General features: G+C 39.2%; 2 protein-coding genes across 24 annotated transcripts in view; one reads left to right on the top strand and one right to left on the bottom strand.

Annotated features, from left to right (window-relative positions):
• The window catches only part of LOC121290577 (target of Nesh-SH3-like), a 290,979-nt gene extending 277,349 nt beyond the window's left edge, over positions 1–13,630 (top strand). For all 22 annotated transcript variants that reach the window (XM_041211152.1, XM_041211169.1, XM_041211161.1 and 19 more), the window contains 2 exons: positions 10,057–10,179; positions 11,097–13,630. In XM_041211152.1, the coding sequence (XP_041067086.1) occupies positions 10,057–10,179; positions 11,097–11,212 (239 nt within the window). In that variant the 3' untranslated portion in view covers positions 11,213–13,630. The remainder of the gene's footprint in view (positions 1–10,056; positions 10,180–11,096) is intronic.
• Positions 13,631–15,518: 1,888 nt separating this feature from the next.
• tfg (trafficking from ER to golgi regulator) overlaps positions 15,519–27,056 on the bottom strand; it is a 154,922-nt gene continuing 143,384 nt past the window's right edge. For both annotated transcript variants that reach the window (XM_041211526.1, XM_041211528.1), the window contains one exon: positions 15,519–16,367. In XM_041211526.1, coding sequence (XP_041067460.1) covers positions 15,991–16,367 — 377 coding nt within the window. In that variant the 3' untranslated portion in view covers positions 15,519–15,990. The remainder of the gene's footprint in view (positions 16,368–27,056) is intronic.

Here is a 27,056-nt window from a genome sequence, read left to right as displayed (position 1 = left end):
TTTTAATAAAAAAAGAGCACAATGAAACCAAGTGACATTTAGAGAATAACATTCATAATCCTAAAAGTTGAGCTCTTCGTTTAAAAATCTAACTCATTATGTTAATCTTATAATTAACATTGACAAAAACACAATCTGTTGTTCATTAGTGTTTTTGGGGACAAAAGAGATGCTTACATTAGTTGATGAGCATTTTTTAGGCAGTAAACAGGTATATAACAGTAAATAAAGTTTAAAAACAAAAGTGATGTGTGCGATTTTAAATAATAAAAGAGCAAAAGGAAAATGAAAGTTCTTTCAAGATTAGTGTAGGGATTACTGAAAGAAATTTATCCTAATGAGGGGGGAAAAGAGATACAGTGAACTAACACCACTATTGAATTGATTCTTCTAATCAATCAGTGTTTAGATTCCAGGTTTGTTTTTTATTCATTCATGGGATGTGGGCATCGTTGGCTAGGCCAGCATTCATTGCCCATCCTTAATTGCAGTTGAACTAAGTAGCTTGCTAGTCCATTTCAGAGGCCATTCAAGAGTCAACTACATCACTGTGGGCCTGGAGTCACATGTAGGCCAGACCAGGCAAGGATGCCAGATTTCCTTCCCTAAAGGGCATTAGTGGACCAGATGGGTTTTACAACAATCAGCAATGGTTTCATGGTCATCATTAGACTTTTAATTCTAGATTTTTAAAATTAAATTCAAATTCCACCATATGTGGGATTTGACCCCCCAGGTTCCCAGAGCATTACCCTGGGTCTCTGAATTGCTAGTCCAACAACAATACCACAATGCCACCACCTCCCCTGCATACAAACTGCCTCTGGAATCTACAACATATATAGGGGTCAGAAAAGAATGTATTTTAAGAATCTGTAACGATTAAGCATCTAGCAGATGCATGAATGAGATGGAATCTAGAAATAAAGTCCCAAATGTGTTAAGGAAGGAAAATAATTGGTTTAGATTTTCCATTCCCAAGAATTTGAAAATAAAGATTAATTGAAATTCAAAAAAATAGCGTGAATCAAGCAATTGTTGATCAGGTCATTTGAAATATTCAAGCTAAAATGTTCAAGAACATCTTAGAAAAAACTGTCAATGCTCATCTGAAGCTAGGTGAGGAGGCTTCAGTAAGGGGTAACGTTTTGCAGCCATTAAAGAAATTTCAACCAAATCCCATGATGCCAGGAAGGTTGTGGGTGGAAAGGGTCTCTCTCCTGAATGAACTGATGCTGAAGGGAAATGTGGAAAGGGGTGGTCATTGTTAATCTAACAGCAGAGTCTAGGGAGCAGTGGTGAACAGGATGAGGAGGAGTAGGTTGGTGAGATTAATTCTTTGAGGGTGCACTCAATAGATAGGTCAACAAAAGAGAAGGATGGGGCAGTTGTTGATGCTGCTCGAAAAGGTTCCTCAGTGAGAATTCTGAACATTTATTTTAAAACATTCTTAGACTGTGGGTTTCATTCATATGGCTGACATTTACAGTAAGTCCTTACTTAATCTTGACTCACTTCATGTTGTTTCACTGTAAGGTCAGAAATAAAGTAGTGTCAGTATATCCCTTTAATGTTGCTCGTCACAGACTTCCTCTTCTGTGGTCTGCCTTTCCCACAGCACATCTACTGTTGCCTTCAGCCCTTCGCCCCCCCCCCACCCACCTCCCGACGATGCTTTTTGGCCTGCCTCCAACCACCCCCCACTCCCCACCTTCCACTCTGTTCTTGCCAGGGTCTATTTTTAGCTGCTCTGCTCCTGGCTTCGTATCTGAACTGAAATCCATCTATTGGCAGAAGTTAGTCAGTGCAGGTAGTCAGATTCCAGCTTCCTGCACCAACCAACTTTTGCCCCTAGATGGAACCTGATCAATCTAAAATTACTGAGGTGAATGCAATTTTTAAAAATTGTCATGTTTTTCTTAATGATTTATTTTATTTTGCAAGTTATTTCAGTTAGGAATGCACAGTACTGCACATGTGCGGTACAGCATTTCAGCCTGTACACTGGTTTTTCTAGGCAACAAGGAACTGAATGAACCAAACTCTGACTTTAACATTGATTCCTATAGGAACCCACAATTCACTTAAAGTGAGGATTTTATGGAACGCAACCCCAACTTTAAGTGAGGACTCCGTGCTGCTAACTACTAGTTATCCTGAGAAGCTGTTGACAGGCCATTTTTTTGATGTATTGGTTTGATAAAACTGAGTGGCTTGCTAAGGCAATTCAGAGGGAAGTTAAGAGTCAAGCACAACTGTATGACCCCAAAATTACATAGGTCAAACTGGGACAGCAGCCCTCCTTTCCAAAAAGGCGTTTTCTTCATTCGTTTAGATTTGGACTTCACTGGCAAAACCAGCATTTACTACCCATCCAAAATTGCCTGAGCAGGTAGTAGTGATCTATCTTCTTGAACCGCTGTAGTCGCTGTGGTAAAGGTACACCCACTGTGCTGTTAGAGGAGTTCCAGAATTTTGACCCAGTGATAATGAAGAATTGGTGAAAGATTCCAAGTCAGGATGGTATGCAACTTGAGAGCAGCTTGCAGGTGGTGGTGTTCCCATGCACCTGCTTCACTTCTCCTTCTATGCAGTATGGATTTGTAAGGTGCTATCAAAGAAACAGTGAGTGGCTGCAATGCATCTTGTAGGTGCAACCACAGTGCACTGGTGGGGTGGAAGGGATGAACGCTTAGGGTGGTGGATGTGGTACTGACCAAACCCACTACTTTGCCCTGGATAGTGTCAAGCTTTTTGAGTGTCATTGAAGCTGCACCTCATCCAGGTAAGTAGCAAGGATTCCATTACATTCCTGACTTCTGTCATAGAATGGTTACAGTACAGAAGGAGGCTCATCTCTGTGCCAGATCTCTACAAGAGCAACTCACCTAGTTCTACTCCTCTTTTTCCCCATAACCCTGCAAACTTGTTATTTTCAAGTGCTTATCCAATATTATTTTGAAAGTACAATTGATTCCGTGCCATTACACACTCAAGTAATGCATCCCAGATCCTAACCACTCACTGTGGATAACGTTTTTCCTCATTTTGCCTTTGCCATTTACATTAAATTGGTGTCCTCTGGCTCTTGACCCAATAGGAAGTTTCTCCCTACCTACATTGTCCAGGCCCCTCATGATTTTGAACACCTCTATCAAATCTCATCCCAACCTTCTCGTCTTTAAAGGAGAACAGTCCAATTCTCTAATCCATATTGTAATTGAGGTTCCTCGTCCCTGGAACCATTCTTGTAAATCTTTTCCAGACCAAATTGCAGGAGGACATTAACGAACTTGCGGAATGGGGAAATAATTGGCAAGTGAATTTCAACAGATAAATGCAGGAGTGCAAATACAATCTCGGAATACAAATACACAACTACACCAATCACTAAAAGTTGCACCTCAGGTTAGCAAGGACATTCAAAAAAAGCAAACCAGGCACTAGGCTTTATTTCCATTAAAAAAAAAGTAGGGAAGTTATGCTTAACCTGTCTATATCAAACTTTGGCTAGACCACACTAGAGTACTGTGAGCAGTTCTGGTTACCATGTTATTAAAGGGTATAGAGGTACTGGAGAGGGTGCAGAAAAGATTTACCGGATGACAGATATACATTATCAGGAAAGAATTGAAAAGTTGCGTCTCTCTTTCAAAAAGGAAAGCTGAGGAGTGACCTAATAGTCTATCGGTTTTGATACAAAGGATATAGAGAGAATGTTTCCTCTTGTGGGGCAGAGCATAACCAAAGGCCATTGATATAAGATAGTCACCTAGAAATTCATTAGGGAATTCAGAAGAAATTTCTTTAATCAAAGGGTGGAGAGAATATGGGACTTACTATGACAAGGAGTGGTTTAAGTGAATAGTATGGATGCATTAAAGGGAAATCTAGAGAATCATATGAGGGAGAAGGGAATAGAGAGTTCTGATCATAGATATAGGTGAGGAAAGATGGTAAGGGGCTTGAGCAGAGCGTAAACACTGACATTGGTTGTGCTAAATGGTCTGTTTCTATGCCGTACATCCTATGTAACCACTTTCTAATGCCTTCTCACCTTTCTAAAGTGTGGTGCCAGAATTGGACACAACACTCCAGTTCAGATCAAGCCAGTGTTTTGAAGATTCACCATAGCTTCCTTTCTTTTGTAGGCTATGCCTCTATTTATAAAGCCAAGTATCCTGTATGTCTTATTAGCTGCTTTCTCAACTTGCCCTGCCACTTTCAGCAATATTTGTAAATATATCTCCAAGTCCCCCTGCTCTTGTACCCCCTTTAGAATTGTATCTTCTCAAAATGAATGTATTCACACTTCTGTGCATTAAATTCATCTGCCAAATGTTTGCCCATTTCATCAGCCTATGTCCTCTTGAAGTCTATGACTAACCTCCTCACAGTTCACAATACTTCCAGTTTTGGTGCCATCAGCAAATTTTGAAATTGTGCCCTGCAAAACCAAGTTGAGGTCATTAATGTAGAACTAGAAAAGTAGTGGTCCTAATTCAACAACCTTTGGGGAACACAACTTTTATATACTTCTCCCAGCCCTAAAAGCAACTGTTCACTGTTTCCTGTCACTCAGCTAACTTTGTATCCATGCTACTACTGTCCTTTTTATCCCACTAGCTTTAACTTTGCTGACAAACTTATGTAGCACTTTATCAAACACCTTTAAGAAATCCATACATTCCACATCAAACACTTTATCCTCTTTAACCCTCTCAGTTAGCCTATCAAGGACTCAGCCAAGTTAGTTAAATATGGTTTTCCTTTAACAAATCCATCCTGGATTTCACTAATTAATCCACATTTTTCCAATTGGCTTGTGGCAAGGCTTTGAGGAGTCAGGAAGCGAGTCACTCACTGCACAGCTCTCATCCTCTGACCTGGTCCTGCAGCCACAATAGTTATGTGGCTGGTCCAGGTAAGTTTCTGGTCACTGGTGGCCCCAGAATGTTGACATGGTATTTGGTAAGTAGTAATGCTGTTGAATGTCAAGGGGAGGTTGTTAGACTCTCTGAAAGATGGTCATTTCATGCCATACAAGTGCCAGGTATGTTACTTGCCACATATCAGCCTAAGCCTGAATTTTGTCCAGATCTTGCTGCATGCCAGCATGGACTACTTCTTCATTATCTGAATAGTTACGAGTGGAACTGAACACATGCAATCATCAGCAAATATCCCCAACTTCTGATAAGCAGCTGAAAACAGTGTCACGTACAATTTTTAAGATGACACAAATATATTTGATCATGGGCAATAAAAGATATGTGGATGAGTGTATTTCCTTGCCCTTGGAGCAGTTGAGTCAGTTTTAAAAATAAAGAAGGTTTGTTTGTTTCTTATGTACATGACTCACTGACACTATCGCACAGAAAATTTAAATACAGTTGAAGGTAAAACAGTAATTATAAAAATGGAATTTAACTCAGTCTTTGCTCCAGTGCAGGACTGATGTTTGTAGTTGAGTTGTTACTTCATATCTATCTCTCTCTCACACACACATGGAATCCTGTCTGCATCTCTGCAGATGACCCTGAAAAGCAAGGAGCCAAAATTGTCACTATATCATCTGACCTCATATCAGTGTTGATTCATGGTCCCAAATTAGGGATTGTTATAATTTAATTAATTATCAGTCTGAAGTTTCATTTATCTTCCAGCCAAAACTGCAGTGAGTGAATATCAGTAAAGGTATCTTTGTCCTTTCTGCCCTCTTGAGAGATAAGATGGTTTAATCCCCAGACTGTTTGCTTGCCCTGAGGAGCTGTTTTAAGCTCCAGTTTTTTTTATTTTTAAAATGTAGTCTTTTTAAAAATGCAAGTACTGTGTCATGACAACAGTTGGGCCTGGGATACTACCCGGGGAACTACCCAGGACAGTGGTGTCCTGAGGCTAAGCTGTTTGACCTCCAGCCACCGCAATTAGCTTCTGCGGTGCTAGGTATGACTGCAGCCATTGGAGAATTCTGCCTGCCGGTTTCACTTTGAGTTCAATTTTGCTAGTGCTCCTTGAAATCACATTCATTGAAATGTCTGATGTCGAAGGACGTTACTCTCACCTTACTTCTGGACTTCATCTCTTTTGTCCATGTTTAACCGAGGATGTAATGAGATCTGGATCGAGTAGTCCTGGTGGAATCCAAACTGAACATCGGTGGGAGTGAGTAATAGCATTGTCAGCAAGAACTTTCATCACTTTGTTGATGATAGAGAGTGGGCTGATGGTGAGGTAGTTGATTAAATTGGATTTTTTCTGCTTTTTGTGGAGAGAACATATCTCATTGCCACAGTTTCTGGGAGATGCCAGTTTTGTAGCTGTACTGGAACAGCTTGACTAGAGGCACGGCTAGTTCTAGAATACGAGTCTTCAGTACTACAGCCGAGATGTTGTCAGGGTCCAGAGCCTTCGCTGTATCCATTGCACTCAGCTGTTTTTATATCACATGGAATGAATCAAATTGCCTTAAGTCTAGCATCTGTTATGGTGGGGATTTCAGGAGGAGGCTGATGAATGATTCATTCGGTACTTTTGGCCGAAGGTGGTTGAAAATGCTTCAGCCTTGTATTTTTAGCACTGATGTGCTGGGCTTCCCATTATTGAGGATGGGAATGTTTGTGGAGCTTCCTCCTCTGATTAGTTGTTTATTTGTCCACCACCATTCACAACTGGATTGCAGTGTTTTGATCTGATCCATTGGTTGTAGGATCACTTCACTATATTTATAGAATACTGCTTCCACTGTTTAGCAGGCATGTAGTCTTGTGTTGTAACTTCACCAGGTTGGCATCTCACTTTTTTAGATAGACCTGGTGCTGCTGCTGGCATGTTGTCTTCTACTCAATGAAATAGCATTGGTTCACAAGATTAATGGGAATAATAGCATGAACCATGTTGGGCCATGATGTTAGAGATTGTGGTGGAATACAATTCTGCCACTGCTGATCATCCACAGTGCCTCATGGATGTGCATTTGTGAACTGCTACCTGTCCTAAATCTCATTCAGCAGTGGAAATGCCACACAACATTGTGAAGATGGGACTTCATCTCCACAAGGATTGTGTGGTGGTCACTCCTACCAGTGTCATGGGCAGAGTAATCTACCTGTTGCAGATGCATGAGTATGAGCCCAAATCGTTTTTTCCCCTCATTTTGACTCTCTCACTACCTTGTGCAAGTTCAGTTTGGCAGCTATGTCTTTCAAAGCCCAGTCAGTTGTGGTAATACCAAGTGGACATAGAAGTCTCCTACTCTGTTCCCTTGTTATCCTCGGTGCTTCTTCAAAGTGATGTTCAGCATGGAGGAGTACTGATTCAGCAGCTGGGGGTGGGCCGTATGGTGGCATCAAGTAAGAGGTTTCCTTCTTCCGTGTTTGACCTGATGACATGATATTAGTGACCGGGTTAGGTTTTTAAGGACAATCCCCCAGCTTTAATTTAACAGATTTTTAAAAATAAAATTCAAATTCTCAAACTATCAGTAGGATTTGAACTCAATTTGTTGGATTATTGCTCCAGGCCTTGGAATTAATGGCTCAGTAACACAACTACTATACGATACTAAGAACCATACAATAGAGGCACAGAAGGAAGTCGGTGAGTTTACCAAAGGGGCATTGAAGCCTGGAAAAGTAGTGGGAAAGTAGACAAGGCAGAGAAGTGGTAGGTTTGGGTAGAGATTGAGAGGGTCAGGTCAGGGCAAAGCGCACAAAAATGAATGGGAGCATAACTGGATGCCAGGAAGGAGAGATGATGAGAGAAGGTCCCAGAAGGGGCCAAGAGAATAAAAATGAGGTTTATGTGAATGGATAGAGACAGAGCTCAATAGCACCCAATTTCCCAGTGCTATGGTAAACTGTTTAAGATGGTATCCAGCACATGCACAATTCTGCTGCAGGCTATGCCAGATGTCATTTTGATAAAGCTCAAACAAGAGATGTCCTTTACCCACATCTGAAGGAAACATCAGGCCATATTAACATATGAAAATAAGAATCTTAAAACCTACTTCTGCTTCCTCTTGCAACTTCGGTTTGCATATGTCAGCACCAGTGCTGATTGGGTATGGAAAATCCAATGCTAAATTTCATGGAATTTAAGGGAAATATTTACCATAATCACCACTGCTTCCGGTCGTGAGATCTCCAACCTTATTCCTAACTCTGACCTTCAGATCCCTACAATCTTCTTCCCAGACCAGCGACAGCCCTCGGGTTACGCTCGAAGGCCCAGTCATTCCTTTTCCAGACCTCTGATCTCACCCAATTGCTTACCTGAAAATCATCACACGAGCCCCTACTGCCTGCGCCATCTACGTGATAGTAAGGTGCAAGTCACAAAATCTCAAGCTCCTTGGACAACCACATTTGAGTGTTGAGAGTTGTTAGCACTCTACAGGTATGACATCCAAAAATGGATGGCACTGAATTTCTAGGCCTAGAGGTTCATGATTCGGTTATAGATTCACATCAAAAATGGTTTTGCAACAACTTACAGCACCACTGCTAAAGCGAGTGCAGAGAAACCTAATTTAGATTGACAGCGTTTGAGATTTTTGATGCCTTCAGCATCAAATTTAGTCAGCTCATCTCAGTTGATACTTGTGAAATTAACATTATTCCATCTCCAGAGTAGGAGTGCCTGGAATACGTCATCTTCATAGAACATTAACCGCATGGCAAAGGCTTTGTAAAAACAGAAACTTCTCTTTACAGTAATTTAAATTTGCTATTCCTGACACTACTTGTTACAACTATATTTCAGAATCTATAGAAATCATTCAGCACTCCCTCTGACTCTAGAAAATGAACAGGTTTTGTAGAGGACAAATTCAGAGTAATATTTTCTGTATCTAAGACTATCCTGGGGTAAATGTCGTGAGAATATTGAACCATAGCATCTCAAACCTGACCTCTTGCTTCTGAAATAATGAATCTTACTGACGATTCATACCTGTGAGTGCGAGAGAAAAGGTGCAGCAAGGATATTGGACACTTAATTTTAACAGTGGCATTTGGATCTTCTGAATCATATTGTTGCCATTATTTTTGGTAATTTCAATGCTCTCAGTGCTGTGTAGTAGAAAGGTGGGAGGCCATGTTGGAGGTACACAGATGATGGGTAATATTCACATCTTACATTTACTAGATAGTGCCAGTACTAAATAGGGTTACCGCTCACAAACCTATGGAAATACCCAAATGTCCATTGATTCCACCTGTTAAGGATTGGTCCTGTAAATGACTTAACAACCACTAGAGTGGCATCTATTTTCAGATTGTTGTTATCAGGCTACTTGTTATGGAAGGTTGTTCTCAAACAAGTAGTTAAAAACTATGACATGTCACATTTCTCTCTGGATATTTGCTTGAAAAAGCCTTTGCGATGTGTAGGGCTGGAATGCCACATGCAATGCTATACACCCAGAGGTAACAACCATGGCAATTAAATTCCTCCTGCTGGTAATTTCAGCATAAGTTCATGGAAACAAAAAAATCTGGAGCATTCATTCTGTTTCCATTAACCTTATTGGCATGTTCATCTCAATTCAGTTCCCCCAACCCAACTGTAATCAGTTCAAGAATTATTCTAGTTCCATCATCCAGCTGAGTAGTTGAACATAATGACTGAGATGTGTAATGTGGGCCCACAGCAGTGGAGACCTTAACGTTTATGGAGTTCATTTCTCTTTCCACATTCAAAGACTGATTAGGTCACATTATTTAATAGTTTAAATTCATGATGAAGGTTAAACTCTGAATATATTTATACCATTTGCTTGAATGAAATTCATAGCAATTTGATTTCCCAGTAACCATCTTGTAAATTGTGAACCCAATGTCCAACTTCTGTTAGCATGCAATTTACTGTGATTTTCACCAGAAATTGTCATTCAATTCTGATCCTTGACTAATAGATTACCATACAGACACACAACATGTAATTTACTGAAACAAAAATCACCTGGAATTATGAGAATCAAGGCATGGGAAAATCTTAAGATGATTTAGCATTGTTACTAAACCTATTCTTTATCCTTTTAAAAAAAAATAGGAATTTTCTACAACATAGGAGATTTATCTGGGCATGGGGAGGATCACTGTCAGTTTGTGGACTCATTCCTGGATGGCAGAACAGGAGAACATCTCCTCTCTGAACAATTGCCAATCAGACAAGGTAAGTTAAATCTCAACTATAGTCACCTGATTTTGTTCTCTGTTAATCCTACCTTATGCAATATATAGATTACCTAGCAGAGATGAAAGCATTTCACTGTTCTTTGCTGGGTTATATTAAAGTCAGATTGAAATGAGTTGTGTACTCCCCCTTAAAGCTAGATTTGTTCTGCAAGATGCTACAGGTTCTAGTTTGCTGGTCTTAGGAATGAACCAGTCTAAATGCTGTTTGAATAATGTTCACAAAAAGGAGCTTTGACATGACTCAACTTTTGGTAGATTACAAGGAGAATCTTTCCATAGCTACATATATTTTTGAAATCTTTGGATTCTTGTTTTTTTTTGCTTTCCCCCATTTTATTCTCATTCACTATTCTCTTTGTTCAATCTATAAAAGCTGTTTACAGGATATCTGAAATTTAGTTATCTGATTTAGAGTTTAAATTTGGAAACTTGACAAGCCATTTCTGAACCAGAAAAAAAATGTTTCTAGTCATGCAGAAACCCTGATTTAGTACAATCTAGACTAAAGGAAAAGTCTAGACTGCAAACCACCTTGTTTGTCTTAACTGTGGTTTCCCGATGTCGGCCAGCCAAATACTCCTTGGTGTTTGCACTGGAGCTATTACCAATTATTGACATCACCTGGGTAACCCAGTAGGGAGAGAAGTCAGATTTGAGAATCACCAGGTTAGTGCTAAATTTGACATTTAAAAACATCAGTTTTTGAACAAAATGTTCTCCAAACTGTCTGTAGAAGGGGAAGAAGCGTACATTCAAAAAGCATGCATTACTCTGATACTATTGGCATTTAACTGACTGCATAAATTGTTACCCAAGAGTCAAGGAGAAAATCAGTGTTTAATACCTTGTATAAGCATATAACTATGAGTAAAGCTGTTTTCTTGTAACTTTTAGGTTTTTATCGAAGTGTTCGCCAGGAGCCGGTTATGTTTGGCACAATAGGTGGACGAACACATATCAATTACGTCCATTGGTACGAGTGCGGTATAGCCATACCTGGACAATGGTGAATCCAACAACTACCATACAAGAAACCAAGAAGCAGCAGCAAAAACCAAAGGAACTGAATTATAATATTCCATCAATATTGTTCCTTATATTCAATGTAAGATTCAAATAGACCATGTAATGTACAGAATGTTATTTTTTAAGAAGCCATATAGAAATCTTTATATAATGTGGTACAGGGTGAATTGCACCCATTCCAAGGCACATAATTGTATTAATTCCACAACCTAAATGGCTTTAGAACAATGTGATCACCAAGCTGGGCAGTAAATAGCAATATTAACAAAGCGATCCAGCAATTTTCTGACCTGCTCTCACTTATTTTTGTCATCTTGACTTGTTATTAAAGAAAAAGTGCTGCTTCCAGAAGTTGCAGTAGTGGCCATTTGAAAATTGATGTAAACATCCAAATATATAAAAATAAATTAATGCTCACTACACATCAAGTGTGCTGTAAATAAATAATAGCACTGCCTGGGATTTTGTAATCTTTAACAAGTTTGTCTTTGGACATGACCCTGGTCAAGAAGTCCTATAAAATTTGTTTTATTTATCAAAACAAACATCCTAATTTTTTTTTGAAAACACAGGTTTTGATATTGGGAAGCTGGCTCCCTATGCCCTCAGTTCTGAATATAATAGTTTAAATGTTATTTATCAGGAATGTATTTAAAAACACAGAACATAAATTGTAACTTCTATTCACAAAGTATAGAAGGGTTTTTTATTTAGATTTGCTGAACAAATGAGCTTCAGCAGCAGAATGGAGAAACTTCTCTCATTGGGTACCCTTAGCAGTCTGTAATATTACAAATTGTACCCAAAATAATGTGTAGTGTAACTACTTCATATGCTTTGGTTTTGTTCAAAAATGTACTTAAGGCAGTGAGGTACCCATGGACATAAACCTCTTGGTTCTGCTTGTTAAGCTGATCATACATTACTTTATTCAGTACTGAACAAAACTAAATATTTACAACCAAGATATTTTAACACATTCAAGATTTGTAAAATGTCAATTTCTTTTTGGTTAGTGCATGTAAATATCCATGTTATGGTGAGCATACCAGACCATACATCTACAAATGCCCTTACAAACAGTCTTACAAAAACACCCATCAACAATAGTACCCACATAGAGATGGTCAACTAAGAAACATCCACACTTGTCCACTTAAGGACGATTATATTTGTTGCTCTTGCAATTTATTTGCTATTTCTGGAGATTTTATTGCCTCATTCTTACCACAAGTGAATAGTGGAAGTTAAATAATGCTAATATACACAATTTCCTCTGAGGGGTATTGCTAATATGAGTTTAGTTCTACATACATGGCTACAGTTAGTATTTAGATGGTTGGCAGCTTTGCTGGAGCAGTTTTTGATAAGTTTCACAAGCCTTCCTTATCTGCACATGTTCATATAAAGGCACTCAGCCACCAAATATCTGTGCATGCCCAGATAGGACACTAATTTCCATGCAACAAATTGGAGACAGTAACTCACCAGTGTCAGCACAAGCGGAGATACTTCTCTGCCAAATGTCTGTACACCTGAATTAAAATGCTTAGTCACTATCATTCTGCACACTTCCATATTGCACATATATCCATGCAGGTGACAAAAATGTTTGGCTACCAAATGTGTGTGTATGTAGATGTTCATCTAACAAGTGCTAAACTGAGCATGATTGAAATGTCATAATACACAAAATCTCACATGCCCCTACAGAAATGCACAACCAACAAATATCTGTTCATAGTGGTAGAGAGACAAAGAAGCACCTGCCTGTACCAGCATACACGTTGCCAAACATTGGCCATGCCTACGTACAGAAGCTGGGCTAATATATCTAACTAAATTTATGCAGAAACACTCATCTCCCAAGCATTGATCCAGGTCCATACAGAAATCACATAAGAACTCAGCGAGCAGTCATCCAGAAATGGGCATGCTCAACTATCAAATCCTCATATCCTCTCTTCAGATAAGGACACTGGAGCACCATTCTTAGGTATTCAGTTGCCAATCTCTGCTCATTTTACAGAGCTGCTGAAAACATCTAGACTGAAATATGCAATCAAATCACCACCCACACAAGAGGTGCTCAGCTACCAAATGCTCGCAGACATTTAGCTTTGTTGGCCTTGCAATTTATTCCGTATTTGTGGAAGTTATTGCCTCATATTCTTACCACAAATGGATATTATAGATTACGTAATGCATACTAATATATACAATTTTTTCTCCCATGTGACATTGCTAGTAACGAGTTTAGTTCTGAAAACATGGCTGCAAGTTAGTATTTAGATTGTCAGCAGCTTTTCTTGAGCAGAGTTTTTGATAAATTTTGCAAGGCTGCCTATAGCAGTCATTTATGCTGTCATACTCTTGAGAATAAAGATGTAATTAAAACAAAATTTAATGTGAACCTTTATTACCTGTTTGTTCTGTGGCCATCAACATATTCACAACTTAATCTTAATGTAAATTATTGGCAACAGGCCACAAGACAAACTTTAGCAAATACATATAAAAATATAAAAGTAAAAGATATTAGGTCTATATAATAGGCCCTAAGCTTTGATATTCTCTCCTAAAACTCTCACAAGACCCTTCTTAAAACTTACAAGTCCACAGTGACCTGACCTAATGTCTCCTTATGTGACTCGGTGTCAAATTTTGTTGGATAACACCCTGGTAAAATACCTTGGGATGTTCTACAATATTAAAGGGTCTAAATAAATGCAAGTTGTTGAATATATCCCAGTGTCTCTAATATCCCCGCACACACATCCATTTACATAAAACATATATAACATACACTTGCTGGTGAATCTCCTCGACTTTGCTCATGGTAAGTTACAGTATCTCTTATTGTCATTTGTTTCCTTTTCTGCTCTTTTTTTGATCTTTCCTTGTGTGAAGGACGCTGGTATTGCAAGTTTAGCAAAAGAGTTGCTAAGGCTGTTGAATACATACTGTAATGGAAGGTGCAGAGAAAATATAGACTGCAGTGCTCAATATGTCCTCACAGCACTTTACTCCCATTGCCTAATTTACCTCTTGCGTTTTCAACCATCCTATTACTCACCACACCCATTACTGTTCACAGCAAACATTTTTTTTCTTGTTGCTGAATTCCTTTCAGCTCGCAATACCATCACCTGGTCAACAGGTATCCCACGGGTGACCAATACTGAAAATTGTGGGGGGAAAAAGGCATTTCTTCATAAGCAAAAGGTAATTCACGATTTTGAAGTTTATCAATTTAATTCTATGAAGCGGAATTACTTCAGATCCGTTTAAACTCCTTTTTGGAACTTCACAAGATGATATAACATTTTACTATTGATTGATTAAAAGATTCAAATAGCAACCTTAAGCTACAAAGTAACCTTGCTTAATATTGTGGAAAAACATATGTGGACATGCATATATACATACAAGAAAGAACTTGCATTTATAAAGCATCTTTCATAAATCAGGATGCCCCAAAGCATTGTCGCAGCCAATTAATATTTTGGAACTGCAGTCACTGTTCATGTTGAAAATGCATATGTCCTCTACTTATTTTCTATCTACACGAGATGCAAATGCATACATGTAGAGATTGAAACAAACCAGTGACTTCATTTTACTGGCAGGGACCATAGTGGAATTGAGCCACAGTGTGTGTAGCAGTGTAAGCACAGCAGGCATCTTCGTGGCTCCAACAGTACCGTCTATGCCAAGATAGCGTTATCTGATCACATGCTCCGTACAAACGTAAAGGAAAAAAATGGACCACCTTAAATGGAATTAAATTAAATTGCTCATACCAAAAAAGTGCAAATGCTTTGCTAGAGGCTTGAATAGATTTTCAAAATTTTTGGACGAATGAAGTAACACAGACAATTCAAAGCTATCGAAGCTTAGAATTTTAGAAAGTTTGACAAAAATTCAATAGAAGAATACTAGGAAAATAATGACTGAAGCAACTTTTGGATCTGATCAATGACTGTTCCTAGTATCAAAGACGCAATGAAAAACATCATTTTTTTGTTTGGAAACGACCTGCTCACTTTGCAGAGAAAAAAAGGAGAATTGAGGGTCCGTCTAAAATGAAGAAGATGGTCAGGGGATTGGGGAAGATCACATTTCACCAAAGACCAAAGTATGAACATTTGGAAAGACACCAACCCTCAGGTTGATTCTTGATTTTTTTCCCCGAAAACCAGATAAATGAACAAAAAATAAATTTATAATAAAGTTAAACTGCATGCAAATTATAACCGTGAAACAAATAAGTCGAAACAAAATCAATGATACATTTCAACATCTTTATTAGTTTCCTAGGAGAATGCTACTTTTTTGTACATATTAACTACTAATCTCAATTCAATCAGGGTCTCACTCAGTACATAGCATTATCCATTTAACAATAAAAATGAATCACATCCATGGTCTACTTCCAAACTATAGTTAAATTTCTTTGTTCTTTCGCCAAGGCAGTCTACAGTTTCAAAATCACTTAACACATGTTTAGGTAGTGTTTCAGTAAAAGTTTTTTTTAGGCTATGATGCTGATAAGTTTGAAAGCAGAAAATAGGAGAAAACAAATCTATTTGGTCTCTTTTCCCAGCGAACAAAATCCATTATTCAGAAGCTACTAGAAGGGCTTGCTCTGCTTTAGATTATAAAATGATTTTGATCATAGAAGGTTTGGACTCTCCGTGAATGGATGGAATTACCTAGCAGCTGTAAGTAGGCTTGCAGCTTTCCCAACAATCCCAGAGCCTTACCGATAGCCAGGGCCAGGCTGGGTGTACCCTTGAGCGAATGGGGGACGATTCCGTGCGTACGGATTGGACCCAGATGGTGGCGGTGTCACATTGCTCCCTGGGGAAGGTGTGAAACCTGGCCTTGGTTGGTAAGCCCCTGGTTGATTTGGACCTATACCAGGCTGGGAGGCAGGTGGCATTGTGTAGTTAGCAGGCTGAGATGGTTGCGTTGTATAATTTTGAGGTGCATAGGAGCCCCCTTGGTATGGCTGAGCAGGCTGTGATGGTAATTGCTGGGCCTGGGCGGAGAATCCAGGTGCAGGAGCTTGGGATGCTTGCTGATTGTAAGCTTGGAACTGGGCTTGCTGCTGGGAGGATGGTTGTTGGCTATAACCTAGATTGAGAAAAATAAAAATGAGTCATCTTCACCATAACTAAATACACCCAGTAATAGAAAAAAATCCACTGATTACAGTTGTACATTATTAATTTTATTGGTCTTGAATTTCCAATTAGGGTGAAGGGTGCTTGCTGCTGACTGCAAAGTAAGTCTCACTGAGGGATCCAGCAATCTCTCTGGTGAGAATTTCAGTCCTTTCATTGTGTAGTACTGCAACTGATTACATTGTTCTTCACTGGGGAATTGCCAGTGTGGAGCTGGAATGAGGCCATCAGGCTGTCTAAGCAGCCAATCACATTAAAGAATTTCCATGGACATCCAAGAGGAAACAAAAAAACTATTTATCTATCTTCCACATACAGCAACTTCCAGCACAACCTCTCATTGAAATTAAATGGGGTGAATAGCAAATGCCATTTGTTCACTGGTTACAGTGAATTCTGCCTCGTTTATTCGTCTTCTCAGTTTATCTTCTGAATCAGTACCAAGTCTGGATGGCCTAAGCTGTAAATACTTTCAGATGCAGTAAATTCCAACTAAAATAGAAAAAAGGTTTAAATTTGCATTTTTATAGTGGTCTGACTTAACTTGAAAATGTCTCAAAAGCTCTTCAAACACAATGAATGTATACAATTCTGGGTACCACACTTTAGGAAAAATGGCAAGGTTGTGGACAGGGTACAGGAGAGGTTTATTAGGATGATGCAAGGCCAAAAACTTAAGTTATATGGAGAGGTTGGAAAAGCTGGGATTGTGCCCCTTAGACCAGAGAAGGTGAATGGGAGACTTAACGAAGGGTTAACGTTTCGAGTCCATATGTCTCTTTTTCAGAGCTCTGAAGAAGTGTCATACAGACTTGGAATGTTAACTCTCTTTTTCTCTCCACAGATGCTGTTAGGCCTGCTGAGTTTTTCCAGCATTTTGTTTTTGTTTCAGGTTTCCAACATCCGCAGTATTTTGCTTTTAGCTTTGACCTAATTAAGGTATTCAAAATGAGGAGCTTTAGTAGAGCAAGTGGGGGGAAACTGGCAATTTGGTCATTAACCAGAGGTCATAGATTTAAAATAACTGCCAAAAGAGGGGAAATAAGGAGGGTTTTTTTTTGTTTAGAGATAGGGTTGTTAAGATCTGGAATGCACTACCTGAAAGGGTAGAAGCAGATTTTATAAAAAATTTCAAAAGGCAACTGGACATGCACTTGGAGGGCCAACTTGCAGGGTTATGGGACAAAGCTGGAGTGTGGGACTATGTTGGACAGCTCTTCCAAAGAGCCGGTCCAGGCAAAACAGGCCACATGGCCTCCTTCTGTGTTATAAGATTCTATAATTTTACTTTGGAATTCTGTAAGCATCACCTAGGCTAATATGAACAACATTTGAGTGATAGCTCAAGGTAACCCGAGGCGGTGGCATAATGATAATGTCACTGGGCTAATAATCCAGAGACCCAGACTAATGCATAGGTTCAAATCCCACCACATCAGCCGGTGGAATTTAAATTCAGTCAGAAGATCTGGAATTGAAAGCTAGTCACAGTAATTGCAACTGTGAAAATATCATAAATAGTCGTATAAACCCATCTGGCTCCCTAATGTCCGTTAGGGACGGAAGTCGGCCTTCCTTACCTGGTCTGGCCTATGTGTGACTCCAAATCCACAGCAATGTGGTTGACTCTTAACTACCCTCTGAAAGGGAAATTGGGGGTGGGCAACAAATGCTGACCTTGCCAGCATTACTCGCATCCCATCAAAGAATAAAAAATGCCGATATTTGGATTCAACCAGCACTGCCAATCTGATACTCCCAACTTGTGGGCTACACTCCCTCCCTTATATTTACCTTAAACCACTTTCAGTCGTCAAGGCATTATACCTTGCAGTGTAACCTTCTCCATATGTGCTTGACTAATAGGAAGTGCATAGGTGCAAGACATGTCTGGCTCTGCAAGTTTAGCAGGAAACCAGACATCAAATGCATCTTATGCAAGTATTGTTGGCTTGTAAAAATGTCTTCTTTATATTAAGTCAGTTTCACGAGCCAGCAAGTACAGAGTAAAAAGATTTCTCCACCCCCAGAAGTGTTCATGCATTTCCAAGCAGTGATTTCCCCTAATCCATCTTTGTCATTGGACAAAAAGGCATCCAAGGAATAAGGAGAAAACCCAATTATGTACACACAAGCACAGCCATGGCAAATGTGAGAATCCACAACATGTGCACATGAGCCAGTTAAGGAGGAAAAGCCACAATGGTGATAGTTGTGTTCAAGTTTGCAATATTAAGAGGTGTGTATACATGTGTCTTTTCTGCTCATACCCAAATTTAATTTACAAAATTAACATTTTTATTTATTTGAATTAGCACAATTTACTTTTAAATGAAAGGAGATATGGAGACTGTTTTATTACAAGGATGCAACCAACTGCAGGTGTGAGGGCCTCACTCCATCATCTGACCTGTGTAACATAAACAAGCTTGGGTTGCAGAAACCGATGGCATCATAGATCCACAATAATATTTTAGTGCTGGTATAGGGGAAACCATGTATAAACACAGCAGACTTTTGTTTGCTCTCCATGGGTCTGTAATAAAAAGTGGAAGCTACAGAAATTCAAAATGAAAAGGCAGGAGTGCTGTACATGGAGACTATTCTTCAAAGAAAATGTAGCAATACAAATATATATGCCCCTAAATTATTACATTTACCAGCTGATATCTGTCAAAGTTTTTCTAATGAATGACAGGGACAGCATTATTAAATATGTTTAATTTGTATTGACCAAATTACATGAATGTAAATGAATGCACTCATTTCAGAGAATGCCATCATGCCTAGCGGGTGATCATTATAATCTATATACTATAAAGTAAGTATATTACACCTACTAATCCATCCATCAACCAAAATAGTTGGAGGTGCACTTGTAGGTAGGTACGAATTGCAGCTATTGATGATAGAGTGTTATTGGTTCCTATGTTAAACCTGGGCTGACATTTTCCAACACTAGATCACAATCTTGAGTAGATCGGTGTAGATAAGACAGTCGGGACTGATTATGATTCAGCAGTTCTATTGTGGCGATTTTCACTGTTGAAACAGCTATAAGAGCAAATATAGCAAGTAACGCAATTGTATCTATTACATCTTTCACATGGTCATAGCAGAACAGTGGCACATAATGTAAAATATAATAGCTGTGCATAAATCAATACACATTTGTTATTCTGCTAAACTTTAAGGGAAACTTGGACCAAAGCATGGACGCAGCCTCCATTAAAAAGTCAGTCATAAAAATGGGCATTAAAATTGCACTAGAGTTAAAATAAACAGTCAATTTTTTCTGCTTAAGTTTATCAGGTTCTAATCCATTTGACTAAAGCTCAACTGCAGTTTGTCACAGGCAATGCTAAATACACCAAAGCAGATCTTTTCACTACATGAAAGTTCAAAAGGTAGGTTTCTTAGCAGCTGTTGGAGATTGCATGCAAATAAAAATCACTCATGAATGAATAATCCAACACTTCCTTGTGTTGGGGAGAGAAAAATTTAATACCAAAAAACTCTCTTCTCCCCATCCTTCCCCCTTCAGATATTACAGATATGCTTCTTTTAATTAAAGATATTTGAACTGAAATAAGCTCCAGGCAGCATTGTCATCTTCTGGTGTAGGTATGCCTAAACTGGCCTGGATTCATTGATGCTATGCTCAGAAAAAGCAAATTAACTGTTTCTTCTGTATACTATAGCCATCAAAGTTTTAATCGTTATATTTTTCAACTTTTTAAAAAACTTTCATTCCACTCTCATGGTTTCTAAATTGGTACACTGTACACTGAAGAAAGGTTAATTTTGCATTGACAATAACCAACATTTATTGCAGAATAAAGTATGCAGAATTAGAGTTCTCCTTCAACATTGTGCATACTCCAAAAGACTGACCCCTGAAAATATTCTCACGACTTGACTATTTTGGCTACAATATGACCCACAGAACCTTGCTTACAGAAGATCCACAGTATTTCAGATTTTTGGCTTGGTGCTTATAACTATTGTACATAACTTGCTGGTTCTGTCTGAAACAGTTGGATATCCTGTTTGAAATCTAGCAATTCTATTTCACAAATGTGACAAGTATTGGGGAAGGATGGCTGGAGAAATGTTAAAAATAACATGTTTGGTAGAACATGGCTGCACTCCTACTAACAATCTTGCAACAGCTAGCATTTATATAATGCCTCTAATGTAGTAAATGCTTCACAATATGCAGATGAAAATTGGTGACTCACAGGACCAAAAGCTTGGTCAAAGATGCAGGCTTTAAGGAGAACCTTAAAGGGAGAAGCCAGATGTTTAGGGAAGGAATTCCAGTGATTATGGCCTAGATGCTAAGGGCATGGTAAGCTGAATTAAATGAGAAATTGGAACAGGAGTAGCCTATATGGCACCTCGAGCCTGCTCCTGCTCAGATTATGGTTAACATTTGACCTCAAGACCACTTTCCTGCTGCAACCCCATATTCCTTGACTCCTTCACTCCCTGAGAGTCCAAACATCCACAGATCTCTGTCTTGAGTTAACTCAATGACTGTACAATCACAATCCTCTGGGGAAATGAATTCCAAAGATTCACAACCCGCTGAATGAAGCAATTTCTCATCTCTGCCTGAAAAGACTAACCCCATATTCTAAGAGAATATATCCCCCTTGTTATAGATTCCCCAGTCTGAGGAAACAAACACTCAATGCCTACTCTGTCAAGCCCTCTCAGAATCTTAATTATTTCAAAGAGATAATTTCTCATTATTCCAAACTCCAGAGAATATTCTTCCCAATCTATCCCTATAGAACAACCCTCTCATTCCACAGATCAGGCTGGCGAGCCTTTCTTGCACCCACTCCAAGGCACGTACATCCTTCTTTAGGTACAGAGACCAATACTGTACACACTACTTCATATCCAGTCCTACCAAAACCTGGTGCAGCTTTAGCAAGACTTCCCTATTCTTGTACTCCAGCCCTCTTTTAGTCAGACATCAGTCAAATCTATTATTAAGGAAGTCTAAACAATACACTTAGAAAAGCACAGTATGATTATAATAGGTTTTTACATGGCCAGATGAAAGGGAAATCCTGTTTGACGAATTTAAGAGTTTTCTTTTGAGGATGTAACTAGTAGGGTAGATAAAGGTTAACTAGTGGATGTTATATATTTAGATTTCCAAAAGGCATTCAATAAGGTGCCACACAAAAAGGTTAATACACAAGATAAGGATCATGGGGTTGAGGTCTATGTATTAGCATGGATAAGAGGATTGATTAACAGACAGGAAGCAAAGAGTAGGGATAAATGGGGCATTTTCAAGTCGGCGGGCTCTGACTAGTGGAGTGCCACAAGATAAGTGCTGGGCCTCACTATTTCCAACCTATATTAATGATTTAAACTAAGAGACAGAGAATAATGTATCTAAGTTTGCTGACGATACAAAGCTAGGTGGGAATGCTAACTGTGAGGAGGACACAAAGAGGCTGCAAAGAGGCAGACAGGTTAAGTGAGTGAGCGACAAGGTGGAGTATAATGTGGGGAAGTGTGAAGTTATTCACTTTTGTCATAAGAATCAAAAAGCAGAATTTTTTTTAAAAGTTATGAAACTTGTAAATGTTGATGTTCAGAGCGCCTTGGTTGTACTCACAAAGGAACTCAAACAGTTAGCATGCAGGAACAGCAAGCAATTAAGAAAGTAAATGGCATATTGAACTTTATTGCAAAGAGATCAGAGTACAAGAATAAAGAAGTCTTGCTACAATCGTACAGGGCTTTGGTGAGGCCACACCACCTAGAATACACTGTGCAATTTTGGTTTCCATATTTAAAGAAGGATATACTTGTATTGGAGGCGGTATAGCGAAGGTTCACTAGACTGGTCTCTCAGATGAGAGGGTTGTCCTATGATGAAAGGCTAAATAAACTGGTTCTACGTTCTCTGGAGTTTAAAAGAATCAGAGGTGATTTCATTGAAACATTCAAAATTATGAAGGGCTTGACAGGGTAGATACTGAGTTGTTTCCCCTAGCTGGAGAAACTAGAACACGGTGCAGGGAGCACAGTTTCAGGATAAGGGACAGATCATTTAGGACTCAGATGAGGAGAAATTTCTTCACTCAAAGGGTTCTGCTTCTTTGGAATTCTCTACCTCAAAGTTGAGGATGCACCATCATTGAATATATTTAAGGCTGTGATAGACAGGTTTTTGGTCTCTGAGGGAATCAAGGGATATGGAGAGTGGGTGGCAAAGTGGAGTTGAAGTCCAAGATTAGCCGTGATCATGTTGAAAGGTGGAACAGGGTCAAGGGGGGGAATGGTCTTAACCTGCTCCTATTTGTTACATTGTGCTCTCTTGCAATAAAGGTCGACATGCCATTTATCTGTACTTGCATGTTAATGTTGTGTATTCCATAAACAAGGACATCCAAAGCCCTCTGACAACATCTAATTGTTTCCCACTAAAAAAATTTCTGCTCCTCAATTATTTCTAAAATAATTTCACATTTCCCCTCATTATTCTTCATCTGCCACCATCTTGCCCACTCACTTAACCTATCTATATTTCGTTGCAGACTCTGTGTCCTTACAAATTATTTTCCCACCAGCTTTGTATTACCATCAAACTTGAATACGTTACACTCGGCCCCTTCATCCAAGTTACTAATATAGATAATAAATAGCTGACACTCCAGCACTGATCCATGCAACACTGCTAGTAACCGCCTGGCAATCTGAAAAGAATCACTCATTCCTACATTCTGCCACTTAATCAATCCTCTATCCATGTTAATATATTACCTCCAACACCACAAGCACTTACGTTGTGCAACAATCTTTCTTATGGCACCATATCGAACACCTTTCATGAATCCAAATATACTACATCTACTGGTTCTGTTTTATCTACCCTGCCAGCTACATACTCAAAAAAACACCCCAATAGATTTTTCAAACAGGCTCTCCTTTTATTAATTTGATGATTTCCCTTCTCATAAAACCATTCATAATGATTGTTGACTCTGCCTAAATATATTATGATACTCCAAGTGTCCTGTTACCAATCCTCTAATCACGGAGTCCAGCATTCCCAACAGCGCTGTGGGTGTACCTACACCACATGGACTGCAGTAGTTCAAGGCGGCAGCTTACCACCACCTTCTCAAGGGCAACAAATGCTGGTCTAGCCAGTGATGCCCACATTCTGTGAAAAACATAAAAAATAAATTTGCCCGACAACTTATGTCAGGCCAATGGGCCTACAATTGCCTATTTTCTCTCTCCCTCCTTTCTTGAATAGCAGTGTGGAATTTGTTACTTTCCAATTCACTGGGATCATTTCAGAATCAAGTGGATTTTAGAAAATCACAAGCATTGCATCCACTATTTCTGCAGCTGCCTCTTTTAGAACCCGAGGATGTAGGCCATCAGGTCCAGGGAATTTGTTTGCCTTTGGTCCCATTAATTTTACCCATACATTTTCTCTACTAACATTAATTACTTTATATTCTTAAATCTCATAAGATACTTGATTCCCTACTATTTGAGATATTTTTAAAAATCTGCCATTTTCTCCCTACCATTATAATTTCTCCTGTCTCAGTCTCTAAGGAACCCACATTAATTTCTCATTTCTTTTACACATACTTTTAGAAGCTCCTACAATCTTCTTATATTGCTTGCTAGTTTACTCTCCTATTTGATTTACTGCCTCTATCAATTTTTTGGTCTGGTTTCTAAAACTCTCCCAGTCCTCAGGTTTTACTATTCTTCTCGGAAATGTCACAGGCCTCTTCTTTTAAGCTATCCTTAACCTCTTTATTTAGCTATGGATGGACCACTTCTCAACTGGAGTTTTTTTATTTCTCAGTGGAATGTATATTTGTTGAGAATTACAAAATATTTCTTTGAGTGTTTGCCATAGGTTATCTACCATGATACCTTTTATTTTAATTTCCCAATCTATCTTAGCCAACTCACCCCAATACTTATGCAATCAACTTTACTCAAGTTTAGTACTCTAGTTTCGGACTTATGTATGTCACTCTCGAACTCGATGTGAAATACTACCATGTTATCATTCTTCCCCAGAGCTCCCCCTTAATATGCAATTATTAATTAATCCTGTCTCATTACACAATGCAAGATTTAAACTAGCTTCTTCCTGATTGGCTCCACAATATATGATTCTCCGAAATTATTTCAAATGCATTTCATGAACTCATCTTCCAAATTACCATCTATTTGATTGTCCAGACTATATCAAGGCTAAAATACCCCATGATTACTGAATTGCCTTTTGTACACACCTCTTGTTCCTTGATTAATATTCTGCCCAACAGCACAACTATTAGGGATCTTGGAAACCACATCCACCAACATTTTCTGCCGCTTGCTTTTTAAAAAAAATCATACTGATTCTACTTCTTGCTCTTCAGCCAAGTTTCTCCCTCATTACTGTCCTTATGTCATTCTTTATTATGAAGGCTACCTTGTCTGCCTTTTCAAAACATCAAGTACTCGAATATTCACCAAGGCTTCTTAGACAGCACCATCCAAACCCACGACTACTGCCATCTAGAAGGACAGGGGCAGCAGATAGATGGGAACATCACCACCTGGAAGTTTCCCTCCAAGTCACTCACCATCCTGACTTGGAAATATATCGCTGTTCCTTCACTGTCGCTGGGTCAAAATCCTAGAACTCCTTTCCTACACCACATGGACTGCAGAGGCTCAAGGCAGCAGATCACCACCACCTTCTGAAGGGCAACTAGGGATGGGCAATAAATGCTGGCCCAGTCAGTGAAGCCCACATTCCTTGAATGAATACAAAAATTTTTAATTCTGAACCTTGCTCACCGTGCAACCATGCCTCTGTAATGGCTGATAGATTGAACCTTTTTATCTCTATTTGTGCCGTTAATTCATCTAACTCATCACAAATGCTTTGTGCATTCAGATAAAAATGCCTTTTTAATTTAACTTTTTATCATTTATTCCTGATTTGACCTTATTCACCAATACACTATTACCGTTAAACTCTTTGGCCCTTCCTATCGTACATTGTGCATCATTACCCAACTCACTACACTGCTCTGTGGCCTTGACCTTTCTCTTTCGGTTTATAAATTTCCCCTTATCTGAACCCTCTTCACCCTTTTTTAGTTTAAAGGCCTATCAACTGCCCTAGTTATTTGATTCCCAGCTGGGTTTGATGGAGTTTGTCCCAACAGAACAGCTTCCTTTTTCCTCAGTACAGGTGCCAATGCCCCACTGAATCAAAACCCCACTTTTTCAGACCCTCCCCCTCCAAGTTCTTCTGTAGATCCAATGCCCTTAACCCTAGCACCAGGCAGGCCACAACGGAACTCCCGATCACGGATGCAGAGAACATCAATTCCCAGAATCATAGAATTTTAACAGCACAGAAGGAGGCCATTAGGCCCATCGTGTCTGCACCGGTTCTCCAAATCAGCATTTTGATTCAGTGCTATTGACCTGCCTTTTGCCTGTATCCTTGCACATTGTTCGTATTCGAAAAGTCATCCAATGGCCTCTTGAATGCCTCAAATGAACCTGTCTCCACCACACTTCCAGGCAGTGCATTCCAGACCCGAACATCTCACTGTATGAAAAAGCTTTTCCTCACATCACATTTGCTTCTCTTGCAAATCACATTTGCTTCTCACTTTGAATCTGTGCCATCTCGTCTCCATCCTTTTACGATCTTGATCCTTTTACGGGAGCAGTTTCTCATTATCTACCCTGTCCATACCCTTATGATTTTGAACATCTCTATCAAATCTCCTCTCAGCCTTCTTTTCCCCAAGGAGAACAATCCCAACCTCTCCAATCTATCCTCATAGCTGAAGTTTCTCATTCCTGGAATCATTCTTGTAAACCTCTCTCTCCAATGTGTTCACATCCTTCCTATAATGTAGCGCCCTGAACTGTACACAAAATTTTAGCTGAGGTCTAACGAGTGTCTTATATAAATTCTGCATAACCTCCCTGCTTTTGTACCCTGTGCCCCTATTAATAATGCCCCGCATACTATATGCTTTATTAACTGATCTCCCTACCTGTCCTGCCACTTTCAATGATCTATGCACATAAACACCCAAGTCTTTCTGCTCCTGCACCCCATTCAAAATTTCACCTCTTATTTTATATTGTCTGTCCATGTTATATCAAAATGCATCACCTCACACTTCTCCGTGTGCTGAACTTCATCTATCACCTATCTGCCCACTTCACCAACTTGTCTATGTCCTCTTGAAGTTCCACACCCATTCTCCTCGCAACTCACAACACTCTCAAGCTTCGTATCATCCGCAAACTTTGAAATTGTCGCCTGCACACTAAGATCTAGATCATTAATACATATCAGGAAAAGCAAGGGTCCCAATACTGACCCCTGGGGAACTCCACAACGAACCTTCTTCCAGCCTGAAAAATGTCCGTTGACCATTACTCTCTGCTTCCTAATTTTCAGCCAATTTTGTATACACATTGCTACTGTCCCTTTTATTCCATGAACAATAACTTTTCTCACAAGTCAGTTGTGTGGTACTGTGTCAAGTGCCTTTTCAAAGTCCATGTACACCACATCAACAGCATTACCCTCATCTCCCTTTTCTGT

Source organism: Carcharodon carcharias, chromosome 18 (assembly GCF_017639515.1).
Source record: "Carcharodon carcharias isolate sCarCar2 chromosome 18, sCarCar2.pri, whole genome shotgun sequence".
Lineage (NCBI taxonomy): Eukaryota > Metazoa > Chordata > Chondrichthyes > Lamniformes > Lamnidae > Carcharodon > Carcharodon carcharias.
This window is presented reverse-complemented; position numbering and strand designations above follow the sequence as displayed.